The sequence below is a fragment of the Lissotriton vulgaris genome, chromosome 6, assembly GCF_964263255.1.
Source record: "Lissotriton vulgaris chromosome 6, aLisVul1.2, whole genome shotgun sequence".
Classification (NCBI taxonomy): domain Eukaryota; kingdom Metazoa; phylum Chordata; class Amphibia; order Caudata; family Salamandridae; genus Lissotriton; species Lissotriton vulgaris.
The window spans coordinates 500,334,265-500,355,115 of record NC_141694.1 but is presented as its reverse complement, the minus strand read 5'-3'; the positions used below and the strand labels follow the sequence as shown (position 1 = coordinate 500,355,115).

Genomic DNA, 20,851 nt, shown 5'->3' with positions numbered 1-20,851 from the left:
ATGGAATCTCTTCAGGTATTGAGCTGGCTTCAGCCCAAACCACCTAAGGAGAGCTTCATTTTTCACTCACAGACCATCTGGCCTGTCACAGGCATCCTCCCAATGATGACTGTCCCTTCCAATGCAAAAACCACAGCTGATGGACAGAATGCAGAACAATGTCATACATTCACCCCAGTACAGAGATCTGGGCTTAAATCCATCGTTTTTTTGCACTCCACACCACCCCAGTTCCGACATGGCCATATCCAAATCAGTCTGACCCTGTGCCTCATGGGAACAGTTCAGCCCGAACTGCCAAGCCATGCCCTCCCTGGACCAGAAACAAGCTTCCGAGGACCGGTTTCTAGCATTCCAGCCGTCTTCAGCCCAGTTTGCTTGAATCCAGTGGTGTGGAGAGCATGGGACTCCCGTCTGGGCATACCCATCCCACTCGGGGTAACAAATGCAAAAACCACAGGTGATGGACAGAATGCAGAACAATGTCATACATTCACCCCAGTACAGGGATCTGGGCCTCAATCCATCGTTTTTTGCACTCCACACCACCCCAGTTCAGACATGGCCATATGCAAATCAGTCTGACCCTGTGCCTCATGGGAAAAGTTCAGCTCGAACTGCCAAGCCATGCCTTCCCTGGACCGGAAACAAGCTTCCGAGGACCGGTTTCTGGCATTCCAGCCGTCTTCAGCCCGGTTTGCATGAATTCAGTGGTGTGGAGAGCATGGGACTCGCGTCTAAGCATACCCATCCCACTCAGGGTGACAAATGCAAAGACCACAGCTGATGGACAGAATGCAGAACAATGTCGTACATTCACCCCAGTACAGAGATCTGGGCCTAAATCCATCGTTTTTTTGCACTCCACACAACCCCAGTTCAGACATGGCCATATGCAAATCAGTCTGACCCTGTGCCTCATGGGAACAGTTCAGCCCGAATTTCCAAGCCATGCCTTCCCTGGACCGGAAACAAGTTTCCGAGGACCGGTTTCTGGCATTCCAGCCGTCTTCAGCCCGGTTTGCTTGAATCGAGTGGTTACCATGAGGCACAGGGTCAAGGCTGATTTGCATATAGCCATTGTCTGACCTAGGGTGGTGTGGAGTGCAAAAAAACGATGGATTTAGGGCCAGATCTTTGTACTGGGGTGGATGTAAGACATTGTCTGCATTCTGTCCATCAACTGTGTTTTTTGCAATTTTCACCCCGAGTGGGCTGGGTATGCTCAGACGTGAGTCCCAGGCTCTCCACATCACTGGAGTCAAGCTAGCCAGGCTGAAGAAGGCTGATAGCCAGAAACCGGTCCTTGGATGCTTGATTCCGGTCTAGGAAAGACATGGCTTGGTAGTTCGGGCTGGGCTGTTCCCATGAGGCACAGGGTCAAGGCTGATTTGCATATAGCCATTGTCTGACCTAGGGTGGTGTGGAGTGCAAAAAAACGATGGATTTAGGCCCAGATCTTTGTACTGGGGTGAATGTAAGACATTGTTCTGCATTCTGTCCATCAACTGTGTTTTTTGCAATTTTCACCCCGAGTGGGCTGGTATGCTCAGACGTGAGTCCCAGGCTTTCCACATCACTGGAGTCAAGCTATCCAGGCTGAAGAAGGCTGATAGCCAGAAACCGGTCCTTGGATGCTTGATTCCGGTCTAGGAAAGACATGGCTTGGTAGTTCCGGCTGGACTGTTCCCATGAGGCACAGGGTCAAGGTTGATTTGCATATAGCCATTGTCTGACCTAGGGTGGTGTGGAGTGCAAAAACGATGGATTTAGGCCCAGATCTTTCTACTGGGGTGAATGTAAGACATTGTTCTGCATTCTGTCCATCAACTGTGTTTTTTGCAATTTTCACCCCGAGTGGGCTGGGTATGCTCAGACGTGAGTCCCAGGCTCTCCACATCACTGGAGTCAAGCTATCCAGGCTGAGGAAGGCTGATAGCCAGAAACCGGTCCTTGGATGCTTGATTCCGGTCTAGGAAAGACATGGCTTGGTAGTTCCGGCTGGACTGTTCCCATGAGGCACAGGGTCAAGGCTGATTTGCATATAGCCATTGTCTGACCTAGGGTGGTGCGGAGTGCAAATAAACGATGGATTTAGGCCCAGATCTGTGTACTGGGGTGAATGTAAGACATTGTTCTGCATTCTGTCCATCAACTGTGTTTTTTGCAATTTTCACCCCGAGTGGGCTGGGTATGCTCAGACGTGAGTCCCAGGCTCTCCACATCACTGGATTCAAGCTATCCAGGCTGAAGAAGGCTGATAGCCAGAAACTGGTCCTTGGATGCTTGATTCCGGTCTAGGAAAGACATGGCTTGGTAGTTCGGGCTGGACTGTTCCCACGAGGCACAGGGTCAAAGCTGATTTGCATATAGGCATTTTCTGACCCAGGGTGGTGTGGTGTGCAAAAAAAGATGGATTTAGGCCCAGATCCTTGTACTGGGGTGAATGTAAGACATTGTTCTGCATTCTGTCCATCAACTGTGTTTTTTGCAATTTTGTCCCTTCCAATGGCATGCACCCCTTGGAGGCAGCTGCCTTAGATACCTCATTTGAGACATGTACCTTACCAGCACATAAACCATTCCAAAATATACCGCCCTTCAACATACGCATGCACAAGATCTTTTGAAACGTTGAATACAACTTGGCCTGAACTGGATATAGTGAAAGATCCCAGATGGGCCTAATCCAGATGGACTTATCCCAGATGGAGTTGTCATTTCTGCCATCTTAAGTTACTCTCTCTCAAGGACTTCTTTTTATCCCTTTCCAGTTCACTTTGCTTTTCCTTCTGTTTCTCCTCTGCATGTGTATAGGATATATCTGGTTAAAGGGAGCCTAGAGCTTGACTCCACAGGTCTCTCCTCCTGGGTTTTTACCATGGTTGTTTACGTAAAGTCAACTACAGCATCATCCCTTTCAGACAGTGTCTCAAACTGGTCCCTCCTGAAATTAGCAAGGACCTCTCTGTCCTTACTCCTGGGAATCTTTCACCTTCTGTCCCTACATTAACCCTTCATCTGATTAATGGACAAAGATGTGAGATTAATTCCCAACCCTCTTTTCTCCATTGTATATGCGCGTCGAACTTCTCCGTAGAAGAAAACAAAATGACTTATTGCTGTACTGGTACAGATTGGAAATGGTCACTGCCACCCACCTCTGTATTCAGATTCCTAAAGGTTAGATGCCCCACCACTTGCTGCCAAGTATCGGAACCCCTTAAGAGGGCCAAGGGTTACGTTGGAGCAATCAGTCAATCAGGGGTTTGTAAAGTGTGACTACTCACCCGCTTGGGGGGGATGCTGGTCCTTCTGGGTGTGGAGGATCATTCGAAGAGCCAGGTCTTGAGGTCCTTCTTGAATTCGGTCAGCCATGCGGTTTGCTTGAGGTGGAGTCGGGGTGTTCCAGGTCTTGCCGATGAGGTAGGAGAAGGAACTTCCTCTGGTTCTGGGCTTGTGAATCCTGGGCATGGAGGCAAGGGTGCGATGGGTGGAACAGAGTTGGTCAGCGGGTATGTGGAATGCGAGGCTGTGGTTCAGGTTGCTGGTCCTATGTTGTGGAGAGCTTTGTAGGCATGTGTGAAGAGCTTGAAGGTGATTCTCCTATTTACTGGGAGCCAGTAGAGTTGTTGGAAGATCAATCTGGCTGCAGTGTTTTGAATGTTCTGTAGTTTCTTGGGAGGTTTCTGGGTGATGCCATCATTGAGTGTGTTGCCGTAGTCAAGTCTGCTGGTGATAAGTGCTTGGGTGGCAGTCTTTCTGTATTCTGTTGGGATCAATCTGAATGTCTTTGGAAGCAGGGGGAGTGTGTAGAAGCAGGCTGAGGAAACTGAATTGATTTGGTGGGTCATTGAGAGCGATGAGTTCAGTATGGTGCCAAGGGGAGGGTGTCCCAGATCAGCTGGCCACCAGGAGTTGTCCCAGGCTGAAGGGGTGGGACCCAGGATGAGTACTTCGATCTTCTCTGAGTTGAGCTTGAGGCAGCTGTCTTTCATCCAGGTGGCGACGGCCTTCATTCCACTATAGAAGTTGGTCTGGCAGTTGTGGGTTCGTTGATGGGGAGAGGATCAGCTGGGTGTCATCGGCCAGAAAGGTTGAGACTTTTTTCCCCTGATGGCCCGGGGCCCAACCTGCTGTGAAACTCAAGCACATGGGCAAAGTATCACTTTTGCACTTAACTCTCAGTGGTAGCTGTGGAAGAGCAATCAAAGGCTGTCTCAAGGGGAAAGTTTAGATACAAGTGAGTAAACATGACTCATGACTCAAAGCTCACTCACTCATTAATTAATCCACGTCCAGTCAGATACTTTTTTATATTAAAAATAAGTCTTTCATTTCTAACTGTGCATTCAAAGACGTATCAGGGCATTCATGAACAATAAATCAATCCCCTTAAGGTCGGGGCTCTAGTCTTTATCTGGCAAATCCCTGTTCCACCTTCTTCCTTGTAATGTGGTCTGGGTTATTCCCCATTCACTGGTGGCCACATCCAGGGATTGCTTACTAGTGCTTTAAGAGTCTACTCTCACTATTTAGGAAATAGACAAAAGTGTTTATGCTACCGCAGCACCTTTAGCAGTAAGGCCCTCAATGCCCTAAGTTGTCAGGGTATTCACAGATGTGGGTCCCTTGTTCACTTTGCCACTGGATTCAAGCTAGCCGGTTTTGAGGGATGTTACCCCAAAACCGGTCCCAGGATGCTTGTTTTCGGTCCAGGGAAGACCTGGCTTGGCAGTTTCAACTGGACTGAAAGGTTCAAGACTGTTTTTCTTATGGCTGGGTCTGAACTGGGGTGGCGTAGTGAGCTAAAGAACAATGATGGCTTCAACCCAGATCTGTGACTGGTCATGAGTGTCTGAAAAGGTTCAGCACTCCATCCATCATCTCCCTGTGTTTGCACAGAAATTTCAAGTGTGAATTTACATCATGGTGAGTTATTTGTGACTATCAGAGTGAAGAGACTGAGGCATGTCACATGGGTTTTGTAACTGAGGAGGCATGTGCAACAATCCAGTACGAAATACTCCACTGTCATGTCTATACCAGCCCACCAAAATATTCTTTCACTCTGAGCTTCATCGTATGACTGTCCTTAGCCAAATTCAACACTTTGCTACAAAGACTCGATACATCTTCGCACAATACCATCTATAGTAGATAACTCCTCAGTTGTTCTTTTTTTCATAAGGGATTCACTTCTTCGGAATGTTTTTGGTATTATTTCAATTACTGGTACCAACATTTAAAACATCTTGTATTTCACTGTCACCTGCTAATCCTCCTATCCACTCAACATCAGACAAAGCTCAATTCATGGCAACATCAGTAGAACTTATAACACAAACTATTTCAAGATCATTATTCATTTCTTTCTTAGACTCAGACACTTTTAACAGCTACCTTCCTCCTCCACTCATCAACAAGTCCACCAACGATCTGTGGTCTGCTCTCAATACAAACCTATTACCCTACACAAACTTTCTAAAATACGGAACTCTCCACCACAAGCCAAGACCCTCCCTTTCTACAGTGGAATATGTGGCCTTCAGACGTCTCTAACCTCTTCCTCACACCCATTACTTCTTCTTTACATTAGTACAGCACCTAGGCTCATAGTGCTTTCATCAGTGGAAATAATAAACAAGTCACCTTTGTCAAAACCTTTGAGAGGGTGAGTAGACATAGTTTCACATTTGATTGATTCAAACTCTTTATGATACTCTTCCTCTCCCACATACTTTGTGTTTTTTTTGATTCGTTTACAAAAAAATGTTGTCTCACCAGCAAACTGTCTCATGAACATGGCTTAATACTCCACTAAATCCATGCAAGATTAGTGCTGATCCTTATCTGTGGGTTTAGGTGCTCTTTATATCGCTTCCAAGATCTTGATTTTGGGTTTAACACCTCTTCTAGACACATGATGTCCTACATCTGTCATGATGTCTTCACTCCTGACACAACTCAACCTAGTTTTAGGCCGCAGACCTATCTAAAGATGTAAAAAACACTGCTCTCTTGGGTATTATTAACATCGTGTTTATTTTGGGTACTGGTTAGCGATTAATCCAAATATTGGAACTAAGATCCCTTAAACCTACACACAGTCTTAATGATTTATCTGATTTGCTCACCAATACCACAGGAACAGACCATTTTGAAACTTATCAAGGTTAAGTTATTCCCAAAATACAGTGTTTCCAGTTCCTAATTTGCTACATAAACCCAAGAGTACCCTGTGTGGATAATGTATGACTGCCATTGTCTTTTAATACAATACAATGTTGGAAACCTTTCAGTTTGCCCAGCCTTTCTTTGAAAATCTCAAAAAATGTGTGGGACTAATTACTTATGTGTGTGCCACATGAGTGCACACCATTGGGTAAATGAAAATCCTGTCTTGACACCAACATTTCGGGATGATTTGAGCCCAGTACAATATTTAGTTCGCCTTATTTGTTCCACGCTAACAGGTTGTAACCATCTTTAACAACATATACAGGTCAGATGGTGAAACTATCCTCAAATTCTAATGCGACAAGGAATCTTCCTCTACTCCACCATATGCAAAAATTCCAATATGAGGTTTGTTTAATTGTGTAGCTTCAAATTTAAGGGAATACTTTTTATTAATTACTGTGAAAGGAGACCCTAAGTCCACAATACATGTCATCACTTTACTATTTACTGTGATTTCACTTTGGAGTGGCAGAAGACCTTTAACAAAGACCATTCACAGAAGATATTTCAACTACTTTACCCCAACCTAGTTCAAAGGAAGACAACATTAGGATACAATTATTATCATGCTGAGAGTTACCATCTTCTTCAATTTACTTTACAACCTGTAAACTACGAGGGGTTAATCCTGGGGTGCACACATGCAAAAATACTTTTTTACCACACTTAAAACTATTTTGATTGAGAGCTGCGAAAAATGCCAAATTGCCTAAGTGGTATTTACTTCCAGAGCGCAAACAAAACAGGTCATTGTTTTCACGACTGGCTTTAATGTTAGAAGGACTATTTTTTGCTTTCGACTTTTGCTGACTGTCTTTGAGGCTATTTTGAAGTTTGCTTAATCTTGAACACTTTTTCCCATTGACACAGAATGGGCAAAACCCTTTGATACATCTGGCCCTAAATGCCTCTCACTAACGCCAATGCAGTTTGCAAATCTAGACCCTCTGTTGATAAGTCTTTCCTGAATTTTCATATTGTTGATCCTCTTTATCAGTTGGTCACAAATCATTTGAGCTTTAAAATCCCAATAATAATTGCATGTGTCCGCAAATGACCATTAGGGAGCACCAAAATTGTCCAGGAAGTTGGGAATGTTGTAAAAATGTGTGACACTCTAAAATGGTATCCTTTCTAGGATTAAATCTTTTGTGCAGAGTTTTGATAATCGATGAGTATTCACCTATAACATCCATAGTGTCACCATTCTCACCCATAGCAGTGTGGACAATGACTACTTCGAAAAAAAGGGTTTTCAAGATACATCCAACTTTCAGACCCAGTTTGTATACTTAAAGTGCTTTTTTTCTTTTTGGTAGCATAAGTTTGTCCATCAATTGTTTTTAAATAAGCCTCAGAGACTTTCCTGTTCACAATTTAGTGGGGAGGTGCTTGGAACAGGAAAAAATAGTGGAGGAGTCTCTATTTGGTGTGGCCCTGTGTGGGTGAGAAGCTGCGCTCACAGAAGAAGAATATATCAAATTCTGTGTGTGTGTGTGTGTGTGTGTGTCACAAATTGTGTCCAGTTACCAGACGTGGTCACAAAATGTGTTTGTTGTTAAAGTGTGCAGACTTAAAGTACAGTCTTGATTGGTTAGAGAGAAGTGTCTGTCACCACAAGTGGAGTCTTGAAATGCAAACTTTCATTTGTTGGTACAGGGGTGCCTGTCACTGACATTGCAGACAAAGTAAAATCAATGATCATACTTAACATGCCCTCCGATGATGAGTAATGGAGTACTTCCCAATTCTTAAGATGGCCACTAGTAACGTCATCAATGTGAAGGGTCTGTGGTCAGTTGGAGATAAATCCCAACCCTTCAAAATGGCCGCTATAAAATGTCACACATTCCACTATCTACAGGCAGTGGGGCTTGTATGGAAAATGTGTAGACCTGTTTTGATATGAGATGTGCATGCAACTACCCACTGAATGCCAATACCAGATGATTGCCACAAACAAGAAAATAAGGGTCAGGAGAAAGCACTCAGTGGTAGGATGGCATAGCTTACCACCATGGATTGCACAAAATGGACAGCTGCTATGAAATTCTCCCCAAAGAATTTAACCTCCATTAAATTCAATACGATTCAACAGGATAGGGTTGGTGCTGGTGGCATCTTATTGGCAGTGAAATTAAGAGGACTCTCGGGTAAGTCGAAAACAGCTTTATTCAACCATCTGCAACCAAGCCCCAGCAGCAACTGATGCTGCAGGAATCCATATTCACAGTAAGAAATTCAACAACGCCTAACAATCGTGAGTTGAATAAGGGGATGTATTTCTTTTCACTGATGAGGATCGTAAAAAACCCTGCGCATGTCTGGTTAGATTTGTCTACCACTTATTTGTGGGGGTCCTGGGCCCTCAAAGGCCAGACACATTGATATTTTCACACCTTTTGTAGAGAAAAGCAGAACTGGCAGGGTCTTTCAATCCACTGATATCAAGTTATGGAGTGTTGGGCCAATCCATTCAGAGAAGCTCTTCTCTGCACATGAAGTAGAAACCCGCCCGTATGCCCCAAATAAATACATGCACAGAGTGATTGATAATCCAGTTATATAACTATTTGTTATGCAGTGTCTACATGACGGGTGGATCAGAATGATCACAATCATTAGGAACAACTCAGCGCATAATATGCAAATTAGATGAAAGTTTCAGAAAGCCCAAGTCCTATTTCATTAGTAATCCTAATTTACCAGTCTATTCGCTACCCAATTCATCTATTAACTATCCCATTGCAGTCATCCAACCTAAATGGTTGTAGTAGATGTTCAAGCTTTATTATCTTCTCATCCTTCTTCCTCTCCCAGTCCTTACGAAGTGAGTAGTGTTCTGCGTTTCAGAACCCTATTACCCAGCCAATCTTAACAGTTCATCCCAGATGGCCACTATATCCCAGTATATAGAAAATGAGGAACTTGATAGAACAACTTCCTGTTCATTACTTTCTGCAGAATGGATCCATTGCCTTCCTGAATCTCAGTTAAGTAAAATTGTACTTTTGATATATTAAATGTTTATTTTTATTTTGATGGTTTCTCTCCTTCAGAGACTTGATTGAGCAGCCTCAGTATCTAGCATTGGTTGCTCTGCCTTGCCAAGCAGACAAGACTGAGTTCAATATGGTGTTTTATTTGCTAAGCGGTCTATTTTTAAGTTAGAGGAGCACTGCACTAAAACCATTTTGAGGTGGTATGAGCAGCGAGTGTTCTTTTAACATATTTACTGATTCGGGTGAGCTCGATATTATGGTAGTGGGGAAAACGACTAACTTCATAATGGCAGCTCCAGCGATATTTTGAAGCAACATGACTTTGGTCTCTAGAAATACAAGGAAGCTAGCAGTGTCCTTGACTCTACCAGAGTATGGATTTGAGCAAACATCAGAGAATGCACATACAGCCTGGCCCCTACTCAGAAATGGCTTCAATTTGGTCCCATACACACTATGCAGTTGGAATTAAGCTATACCTGGCTGATGAGCACTAACCAGGACGAAACTGGTCCAGAGTTGCTTATGTTTCGGTTCAGGGCGTACATGGCTTGACAGTTCTGGCTGGACTGTTCACATTGGAGCAGGATCAAGACTGATTTGCATATGGCTGGATCCAAACTGAGGTGTCATGTTGTGCAAAATAACAATGGACTGGGATGCGGCCCAGAGTGATTACAAGTGGCGGAGATTAAATCAAGCATTCCATCCTTCACTTTTTTGTATACTACAATTGCAGCTCTGCAGCACATACACCAGCCTGCAGCTGAGGCTGCTTTTAGAGCAAGGGCTTTTATAGTCGGTGCCTCTACCATTACAGTTCTAAGGCCATTTTTTGCAAGGTGTGGTGTTCTCTGAGGTTTTCAACACCTGAGAGGCAATCTGGACTTTCGTCCTCCTCCTTTCAGTGCTAAAGAAGATGATTTCTTCACCCAGTACCAACAGGTGGATCTGAACTCCTTACTGCTGCACAGCGCCATACACCGTGTACTTGTTCATGAATGGAAAGATATTGTTAAGGTATCCTTTCCTGGATTCCTGCCTAAAAGATATCCACTGGAAGGAATTTCCGGGGGATTTCCGCACATGGTAAATGTGCACAACCTCATTGGAAGATTATCCTTGCAGGGTAAGTTGTTGTCAGAAGGGTTGCCCTTCCCGCTGATGAGACAGATTAAAAGCTGGAGGGAGCAGTGACAAGAGCATATGCTGTGACAAATCTTTCTGTGAGAACTAATCCCTATGTGATGTATACGGTTCAATCCCTTTCAAAGGATTTTTCGAACTCTTGCAGACTGCAATGAATGAAGGGGTGGATATTTCTGCTTTACTGTCTACAATGGAACTAAGGAGTCTAATTTTTATCAGATGTCTCCTGATCATGTATGTCCCTCAGCAGCGGTTTCTGACGTATCCATAGCAATGTATCGCAGCATGTTACACTTATCCATCCAAGGGATCTTCTTAATTGAAAGGCACTTCTCAGGGAATACAGCCTATCTTGCAAAAGTCAGCAATCTTTCCTGTCCCTCCCAACCAGAGGCATTGAGGTTTTAATTCCACCTTTTTTTCTAATACAGAAATCATCTAGAGACTTTAGCCCTGCCTTATATCTCAATGGGGTAAACTAGTACATACTGCACAAATCTTTTAAAATGGTGATGGCACAGACCATTCTGCCTGATTTTCTGTCATCACTCTTCGTTGGTTGACTGAGAACTCTCAAGCATGGCCCATATACCTTGGGCTTTCAAATCCACCCAAACCACCCAATCTAGTGCTGCTGGAGTCTGTTATGATTGTGACCAGAGGAGGAACCAGATGATACCCCTATTAATGACTTCAGGAAGCAGCCACCACTGGACCCCCCAGACCTGTCTCCAGAGTAATGGGAACCATTGCCTCATAATCCTGAGACATTGGATCCCACTGTCAAAAAAGGCGTTGTACTGTTTTGTTATGTTATATAGATTTGTGTGGTGCAACTGATTACCTGTGAGGTGTACCCAGGCACCGAGTATAAAGGTGGAGGCAACTACAAAGAAGAATTAGAAATGTCAAGGCCATTTAACCGGAGGGATGGGATGCCAACTTGAATTTCCTTTCCTCTGAAATACCTGCTCCTAGGTCTGTTCAGAACACTGATCTGATGAACTGCAGTGATTGCAGCACATGAAGATTGGATGTTTTGTAATTCAGGAGAAATCTTTGCTTTAACAGGACCTCGACTTGCTGAACGTGCTCTTTTGCCTTACAAAAAGAAGAAGCAATTTGCCGGTCATCAAATTATAGGTATACTTGTATTCCTCCGGAATTAAAAATATTCACTAGGAGCCAAAAGCACGGGGAAAACTGGAGGTGAGGGAAGGTGAATGGATTACCCTTGAAAGCAAATTGTAAATATTTCTGGTGAGACTCTGGGATGAAGATTTGAAGACATTTGTTGTGCTGACACCAGGGCTTCATCACATACTTTTATGTCACATTATCGACTCCAATTTGGGAGGTGGGGGTGCATTGCCAGCTGTCTTTCTCTCATCACCTCTGTTTGTTTCAAACTGTTATTACATTCTTGGGAGTAGCATCAGAATTGTATGTTCGAAATCTCATTTTGACTTTGAGTAGAACATTAATAATCAAGTACCATTATCTTGGGTATCGGCCCACTTCATAAGGACTGGGACAGGAAGACGGACAAAAAGGTAGTGGCCCAGTTACGATAATCTTAATTACTCCGAGTCTAGGCCTACTTGTTATAGTCCTGAGTTCTAAGCCCCTCCCTCCCTACCCATTCTAGGGGTGATAGATTCTTTGTTATTACATTTTTCTTTTATATGTTGAGATATTGATACGTTTTCATATCAAGTTCCTCCTTTTTTACATCCTGGAATATGGTGACCATCTTGGAGTAACTTTTAAGTTTGGCTGGGTAATATGGTCCTGTGAAGCAGACTAATGCTTACTTTGTAAGGACAGTGACTGGAAGATCTGGACTCAGACTAATGAAGTTTACTGTTAAGTAGTTCGGCCATTATGCCAAATCATGTATAGTTCCCTGCACACCTTAAGCAGTAGGCGGAAATCAGACATTTTACATCTCCTCTCTTAAACTAGTCCCAGTATGTAACCCTGAACCTTCACTAGAACACCATATATTTTTGGGGCTAAAAGAGTTTTATAGATTGATGCGGTGTTATCTTAGTGACTCAGGCTCAGCTCCTGCTTTGCTACAAAAAGAAGCAAACAATGCCCCGTTGCCAAAGCATATGGAAGCTAATGCTACTTTTCCTTCTTCATGCCAAGACATATCTCTGTGAGGTCATCTTACCCTAGAGCTGCAGTTGCCACGTATGTGCCAGAGAAACGGAAAGGCTTCCCTTTTCTGTCTTTGTTAGTTTGAATGGTGTCAGGGAAAATTGAGATTTTCAACTGAAACAATGGTCATTGTGCACACTTTTGTTGGCTGTATCATTCAGCAGTCCATGTTGTTAGGCTGTGTGTCTAAACATACATTCTTTAATATTAAATGCTGCCTTGGGTACGTGCAGGTAGACCTTTCTTGCATCCAACATGCATTATTATCATACGAAAGCACCGCCATATTACACACCTGTGTGGGTTACATAGTTTTAAGTGCTAAGAAACAGGATACCTCAATTGGTCAGAACTTCCTTCTCTCTTTTCCTCTTTCTTTAGTTCTACATGCCCTTCTTTCTCTCATTTGCCTCTTTTTCATACTCTTTCTGTACTGTGTCCTCCATTCCCTCTTTTTCATGTTTATACAGTCCTCTTTAGCCATTCTGTTTGTCTTGATCCATTCGCTCTTCTCTAATTTCAGTTTCTCCTGTCTCATCTTCATCATCTCTCCCTCAGTCCAGGTATTTGTCCTTCATAATTTGAATTTTTGAGCTATTGTATCCTCTTTCAGGGCGCTCGTTGTCTTGGATGTTTTCAATGTGTCAAGACATTCAACTGCATTTAAATGTGCATTACAATGAAAGCACAGCCAGGGATGTTTCAGTATTTTGCCATTGATATAAATACACCTGCCGCCGTGCGTCGTTATAATGCACTATATTTTCAAGAACTCGGTCCCTTTTTTGCGGAAGCTAAAATATTGTAATCAGGCTAAACTTTCTATTTCACCACTTAACGGGTCTACTTTGACTTTGCTAATGTGTTATGACGTTCAGTCACCTCTGGCCTATCAAACAGTCTCCCTGTTTCTCTTTATCCGACATCTGGTCTGCTAATAATGATGCCTGCTACCATCACAGGGAAGGAGCAAGAGAGAAGTCCAAAGTGAGATGGAGGAAGTAGCAGGTTATTGGCTAACTATTTCACATATTAAAGGTGGGAAAGTGTTTAGAGGGAGAATTGACCAGAGAAGAGTTCCGGAAAGAGATATATTTTTGTGGGAGGACTATATTATGTATGCATCTTCCATGAACTCCTTTACCTTTGTGCAGGTTCATCAAAGGGATGAGGGCTGGTGAGACACCATATGAAACATAACATTGTAGACGAGTAGACATCAACCAAGGATTATTTTCTACGTGACCCCACAGACAATTTGAGCTTTTCTCTCGTCTGCATTGTTGCTTGAACCTCCATGATAGTAAACAACCCCATTGTTATTATGTATCGTCATGCCAGTTCACCATGAACTCTGGAACTCTGATTTATCTACGCTCTCCTTGTAGCAAGTTGAACCACAACATGACTACATAAACCTCCCTGATCTGCCACATACGTCCTTTTTAGGATATAAATATTTCGGGATAACAAGGTCGAACATTCAATACTTACTTTTGAAGGTTGGTAATGGGGCAGAAAAGCAGAACGGTAGTTTCAGATAGCATTTGGGAACTTGGGTGGAACCCCGCCCAACCTCCCATACACAACTCCTTAAGGGTCATTCAGTTTTGCCTTTCAAAAATAAACCTGGCCCTGGGAATTTTAGTAATACAGAAACATGCTGATACGCTAAAACAAATCAGCGACTTAAATCATGTGTTGGTGAAGTAAATCCATGCTCCTTATTGACATTTATACTCTTTTTATTTTCTTAGGATGGTCATATGTAATCAGTCCGACTACACAGTACTTAATACTGGTGTTAAGTCTTTTTTCTAGTGCACAGCATTTTTTGAGTCATAAAAACAGTAATACTTTCTGTTTTGTTTTTATTTAGATTGCTTTTATGTAGAGCATGGTATAGTACTTTTTAAACCCCATTCTCAGCGGCATGGCACTTCACAACTGGACATCAAATATATGGGAGATAATGTTAAATAAATACAATCACACTTGATTTACAATGGCCTTCTTGTCTGCTATTTGTTGGAAACGTCTGTTTTCCTAATGCTCCTCAGGTGGTAGTTACCAGACTTCGCTATAGAATGTAATGTCCTTCTAATTCACGTTTTGAGTCCAGAGTGATGCCAAGAGGTTTAGTTGTAGTAACTATCTTTGGAGAGATGCCTATCTTATTCAGAATGGATACTCATTCTGGAAGATGCTGGATACTAGATTTAGAAGAGAGGATCATAAAGTTAGCTTTTTGTGGGTTCAGATTCATATATCATATCCATGATTGAACCGTAGATATATATGTTGTTAAGTTATGGATGTTATTCATTCTATATCATTTCACATATAACTGAATGTTGTACATGTATTTTTGGATCAATACTGCAAGTTTATGTTGAGGTTCATCTAATGGCTCACCGTATTGATTGAAAAACAGGGGTTCAGATTTGAGCCTCATGGAACTGCAAAGGGTTTTGTAAAGAGCTCAGAGGAGGAACTGTCCTTTTTACACACATCATGTAGTATTGTCAGGGGAATTTTTTGAGTAGCAGCGGAAGCTATGGGATATGGTCAAAAAGAAATTAAGGGTGTCATCAACCTTTCTAAAACCAAAAGCTAGATATGAAAGGGGTCAAGATTTGCACTCTGTCAATGCACTCTTAGGATAAATCACAACACATGTTGCAAACAAATTGGCAAGTCATGGGCAACTAGTGATTGTCCTACATCCAGTTTCTTTAGTAATGGATGAATATGATAAGACAGGAAACCGCATTTTGTTCAATGGAGGTATTTATAATGTTATCACTGGGAGGCCCTCAATGTATGTGCTTTCAATATGTATAGTAATAATATTGTCTAAGTCAAGCGCAGGTCTGTTTCCAGCAACCACTTTCTTAACTGAGTAGGCAGTTATACCTGTGAAGTCACACCATTTAGATGTGTGTGATTGGCCAGAGTAAGTTGGCATAGTGTTCAGAGAAGGAGTGAGTTTATTATCTTGGTCTTGGTGGCATTGATTTTGCGGAAGAGGTGAATGGCAAATATTACAAATCTAGATTCATTGATCTGGGTTAGGATATATTCAGTTGACTAACAAAAACACTATGGTGAGATAGGACCCGGGGGAATATTTAAAGACCAGTCTCTGGGAACAGCCCCCACAGATACAGAACAACAAAAGAGTACCAGAGGGTCTGAGAGAAAAGTAAGTTAACGGTGTGCAGGGAACAGGCAAACAACGGGAGACCCCTAAGCTGACCAATAAAGCATGGTAAACAATGACAACCCAATAGATGGTCAGAGTTACCCATCAGTCACCACTCGGAACCGCCCTTCATCATTTGGGATTTGTCAAAACCAATTATGCAGATATGTTTTCCCAGACAGTAGGAGACCAGGATGTAGATAGATCTCCTCCGCTGAGCGAACAATAGTATGGTCTATCACTCCTTAAGACTGATGAGTGGTGAAGCGTGGTGTGACTGAGGGAGTGCAGTGCAAAAAAGGCTTTAGCGTGAAAAAGTAAAAATAAAGAAGTGTATATAAAATTGGATAAGGGGGCATAGAACAAACTTTATTCGGGTGATGCTCGCTTTGCCAATGTTAAAAATTTGTTAAAGACAGTTTAAAAAATGCGCTGCCTAGAGATGGAACCAGGTCGACATGTTTCAGCAATGGGTGGACATAGTTGTCCTTGCTTTCTTCAGGACCTCATAACAAATGACGACTAAAAAACAAAAGTGACAGACAAGTACACAAATCACCTGCAGTCTCCAGGTGAAGAGTCTCGTCTTAAGCTTACAGCTAATGTCGTTCACATAGCTTGTAAGACGTGAAGACCTCACCCCACCTGGCAGTGGCTCAGGAGTAGAGTGAAGCACCGCTCTAACCGTCGGTACTCCTTAGCCTTCGTCTGAACCAACTCAGTTCAGACGCCGGCTAAGGAGTATCGACGGTTAGAGCGGTGCTTCACTCTACTCCTGAGCCACTGCCAGGTGGGGTGAGGTCTTCACGTCTTACAAGCTATGTGAACGACATTAGCTGTAAGCTTAAGACGAGACTCTTCACCTGGAGACTGCAGGTGATTTGTGTACTTGTCTGTCACTTTTGTTTTTTAGTCGTCACTTATCATTTATTTTACATTTGCAGTAGCATTCATTTGTTATGAGGTCCTGAAGAAAGCAAGGACAACTATGTTCACCCATTGCTGAAACATGTCGACCTGGTTCCATCGCTAGACAGGGTATTTTTTAAACTGTCTTTAACAAATTTTTAACATTGGCGAAGCGAGCATCACCCGAATAAAGTTTTTTCTATGCCCCCTTATACAATTTTATATACACTTCTTTATTTTTACTTTTTCACGCTAAAGCCTTTTTGGCACTGCACTCCCTCAGTCACACCACGCTTCACCACTCATCATTCTTAAGAAGTGGTAGACCATACTATTGTTCGCTCAGCGGAGGAGATCTATCTACATTCTGATCTCCTACTGTCTGGGAAAACATATCTGCATAGATGGTTTTGACAAATCCCAAATGATGAAGGGCTTTTCTGAGTGGTGACTGATGGGTAACTCTGACCATCTATCGGGTTGTCATTGTTTACCATGCTTTATTGGTCAGCTTAGGGGTCTCCCGTTGTTTGCCTGTTCCCTGCACACCGTTAACTTACTTTTCTCTCAGACCCTCTGGTACTCTTTTGTTGTTCTATATTCAGTTGACTGTCATGAAAAACATATTGAAGAGCTTATTTGGGCACTGTTTAGCCCTGCTGAAGTGTCCATTCGTAGACGCAGCTTATGCTCCATATAGCAGGGATTTGTCTATTTGCAAGGGCTATGCGCACCTTTGAATGGGAAGTGGGAACTGGGACAGACATACACAGCTTAGCTAATACGAGGCACTCGAAAACAAGAACATAAACATAAGCGTACTGCTCTTCATACCAGACTAAATTAATGGCGTTGCTGTGCCTATGTGCAATGTTATATGGTCTTGTCGTAAGTGAACACAGTAAACAGATGAATGGCAACCAGCATGGTCCAGGGACTTGGGAGCACATTTCAATCCTGAAAACTATTGTTTTAATCCCCTTTTCACCACAAAATCATCTCCATAAATTTGAAATTCAAAATTGTGTAACATATACTTTGGAATGAGAACAAATGCAGTAAATGTAATAATTGAAAAAAGCTGCAATGCAAGAAGAAAGAAAATAGTCCCAGCATGTCACCTGTGTAAGAATACACTTTCACTCTGTAAAGGCATCGGAGATCGAGCTATGCTCCAATGGTGGGTCAAAATTCCAGTAGTGAGCATAGCAGCAAATCGAAAGTAGAACATTGGCAACCGATGACAAAGACAGCCAATCACAGAGCCTAAAGTGGATGGAAAGATACAGCATACAATGCTGCCTAGCGAGACAGCAATACAAATGAGGTTATGTACCTTGCTATTCTCTATATTTATAGAAAAAAAATCATAGCTTAGTTCTGTGAATTGTGCACTTCAGGAAAGGATTACTTCCTTATATCTCCATCATGTCTTATACCATTTTTTCAGTAAATTGGGGTGAGGTCCCTTAGACCACTCGGGGCACTAATGCAGGAACTATTAGCCTTTACTGTTTCTGGTATTTGATGCTTTCATAGAAGAAATGAGACACTTCAAGATATGAACATAGCTTAATGATCCAATTACTTGTATTGTTGGTAAATCTCCATCTTGATTACATGTATACTTTTAATGTAATTTACAAACATTCTTTGATGCTAAAATCATCTTCAGTTAAATGTTCCTTTACTTTTTACCACGCCAGCACTTTAGTAATGCTTATTATCAATTACTTGAAAAACTTGACAAAGATTTGCATACATTGAATACTAATGTAATTGTAAAATTTCATATTATTTCAATATATTGAATTAATTGTGAGTCTTTGTCCCAAATGAAGGGTTTTGAGTAGTATGGAAATACTGATAGGTACTTTCTAAATATGTCTATATGGGAAAGTAAGAATGTTCATATATCGATATATTGTAGTGAACATGTTTTCCACCGATAATCAGTCCCGAATTAGTTGTGATAATTTCTTGGAATTAGAACAGAAAATAGTATTTGAACATATGTGCTGCATTGTTGTATGACAGAAAAGTTTGTATTGTTATTCTGTATAGTCTTTACTAACACAGTGGAACTAAAGATGTTTAGAAGTGAGAATTAGTAAAATAACAATGCTGTATATGAATGCTCACTTTAGGAACCATGTCATGTTTTAATAATCTTAGCATTAAGCCAGTACTTACCAAATGTGTTGTTATTCTTTGAACAGAAAGAAGAGCATCAAGAAGCTATAATTCAAAGGTGATGCAGAATCTATCACCCTGCGTGTTCTGTAAAAAGGACTGTGATTTTTGTTCAAACATTTCCATTCAATTGCTTCATCATTCACCACTACTTGGTTTATTCATCAGCTTGTTTGTAATACATTTCCTTTTATAGTGAATGTGACTGTTAGGAGATTGTTTTTATGCTAGATTAAAAAAAGATATCTGTAGCTTGCCTTGGTTTGATGGGCTGCCTTGTTTATTGAAAACCTCAAATCCTGTGAAAGAATATTTTTATTTTTTGTAAATAAGACACAAAAAATACAGTGTTACATAGCAGAGACAGTACACCTTCAATGAGAAGACAAGGTCACATTAATTCCTCAAATTGATATAATAACACACATTTTATCTAAACTGTGTCTGCGTATCATTTTATTAATTTAGGAAAAAATGGGTTCTGCATATCTTAACACAAAATGACATAGCATTAGATAAAAGGCCATAACAATATAAAATGATGTAATGTTATGTAAGGTATTGTAGAATACATATGTCAGTCTGTAATTTTGTTTTTGTCACTGAACTGATTCTCCCGTTACATGTGAAATGACTCCACAACAACACTGTTTCGGTAGGTACCATGTTGCCCCACTCATTATTATCGTCTATTCAAACCTCTGTACCCAATAGAGTTAGACTCTGTATGCTCACTACAATCAACATCATATATCAACCATGGACTATAATGCTTGATACAAATAAATCAAGAATCAAGTCAGGTACACCTCATTGTCTCTCCATCTGTAATGTAGTTTCCTTGTCATGGCTCAAGGGAGCTAATAAGGGGTGTGTCAAACTTGTGTTTAGCGTATCTACAAAAAAAAACATCCTGGTACCTACAAAAATATATTTCTTCACCTCTATATAAATCATAATATACTGCTATTAAACTATGCAGACCATCAAAATATATACCTTGTTCTCACTCGAAATTATTGCCTGATATTAAAAAGCAGCTCTGTGGATTCTCTGCCTAGTGAACCCATGGTTGTTTCTACAGCAAGAGCAGTATAAATTGCTCAGCCCTCTAAAAAAGCAATGCTATTATCAGATGCAGGAATGGTTGTATGCATTTTTATGAAAAACGAAAAGTATACAAAGTTGTTAATGGTGCAGTAAAATAAGTTTAATATATATTTCATGGTCGGAAATAGATACAAAAGAACACAATAGATAATTGAAATTAGATTTTATCTAGAAGAAGGTTTTAGTAAAGTTTATCGTGTGAATTAGAGCATGTGGTAGACCTTTGATTGTGCGCTTCTTACGAGAACTGGTATGAGTATCTTCTTGCAACACGGGTGACGCCCCCACCACAACCCACCATTTGAACAATGGCTAAGCCATCAATATCAACACTTAGCGATTGTGATCTGACAACTCACTGTACTACCTGTGTACTGATAAGTGAAGAAATTATCTCAAACATTGTAGTCTCAGTAGTTTCTAGACATATATTGGAGAGAACCACAATGTGTAGAAACCAGACCGAATAAATCTACGGCACTGTGTCATTAGATCTCAAGGTAAATGCCCTAGTTCCTAGAACTACTTTCTGAATACACAACAGCAATGCTATAGAGCTTTCCAGAGAACCTGTAATGTAATTTGACAAGAAATTGTGGCAACATCAGATTTGTATGAGCAGTTTTTGCTGTTGCCATGTGCTCATATTTACAATATGTGTTCTAATGCAAGCATTTTATAGTTAGGTTTTGGTTTGCTAGGTAATATACAAATTTCGTTACAAGACCAGAGGCATATCATTATACATTAATCCTTTAATGCCACTCCACATAGCACCTGAAAAAACATTACGTCATAAAACAAAATCAATCTAGAATAGAACATCCACACAGTATTAGCAGTCCATGGGCTGAACAATCTTCCTCTTTTAAAT

General features: G+C 41.5%; 1 protein-coding gene across 1 annotated transcript in view; it reads left to right on the top strand.

Moving 5' to 3' along the window:
- Positions 1-19,305, top strand: part of LOC147707491 (CD109 antigen-like) — an 871,995-nt gene extending 852,690 nt beyond the window's left edge. The window contains exon 33 of the mRNA XM_086926508.1: positions 18,894-19,305. Within this exon, the coding sequence (XP_086782634.1) occupies positions 18,894-19,063 (170 nt within the window). The 3' untranslated portion in view covers positions 19,064-19,305. The remainder of the gene's footprint in view (positions 1-18,893) is intronic.
- Positions 19,306-20,851: the final 1,546 nt, after the last annotated feature.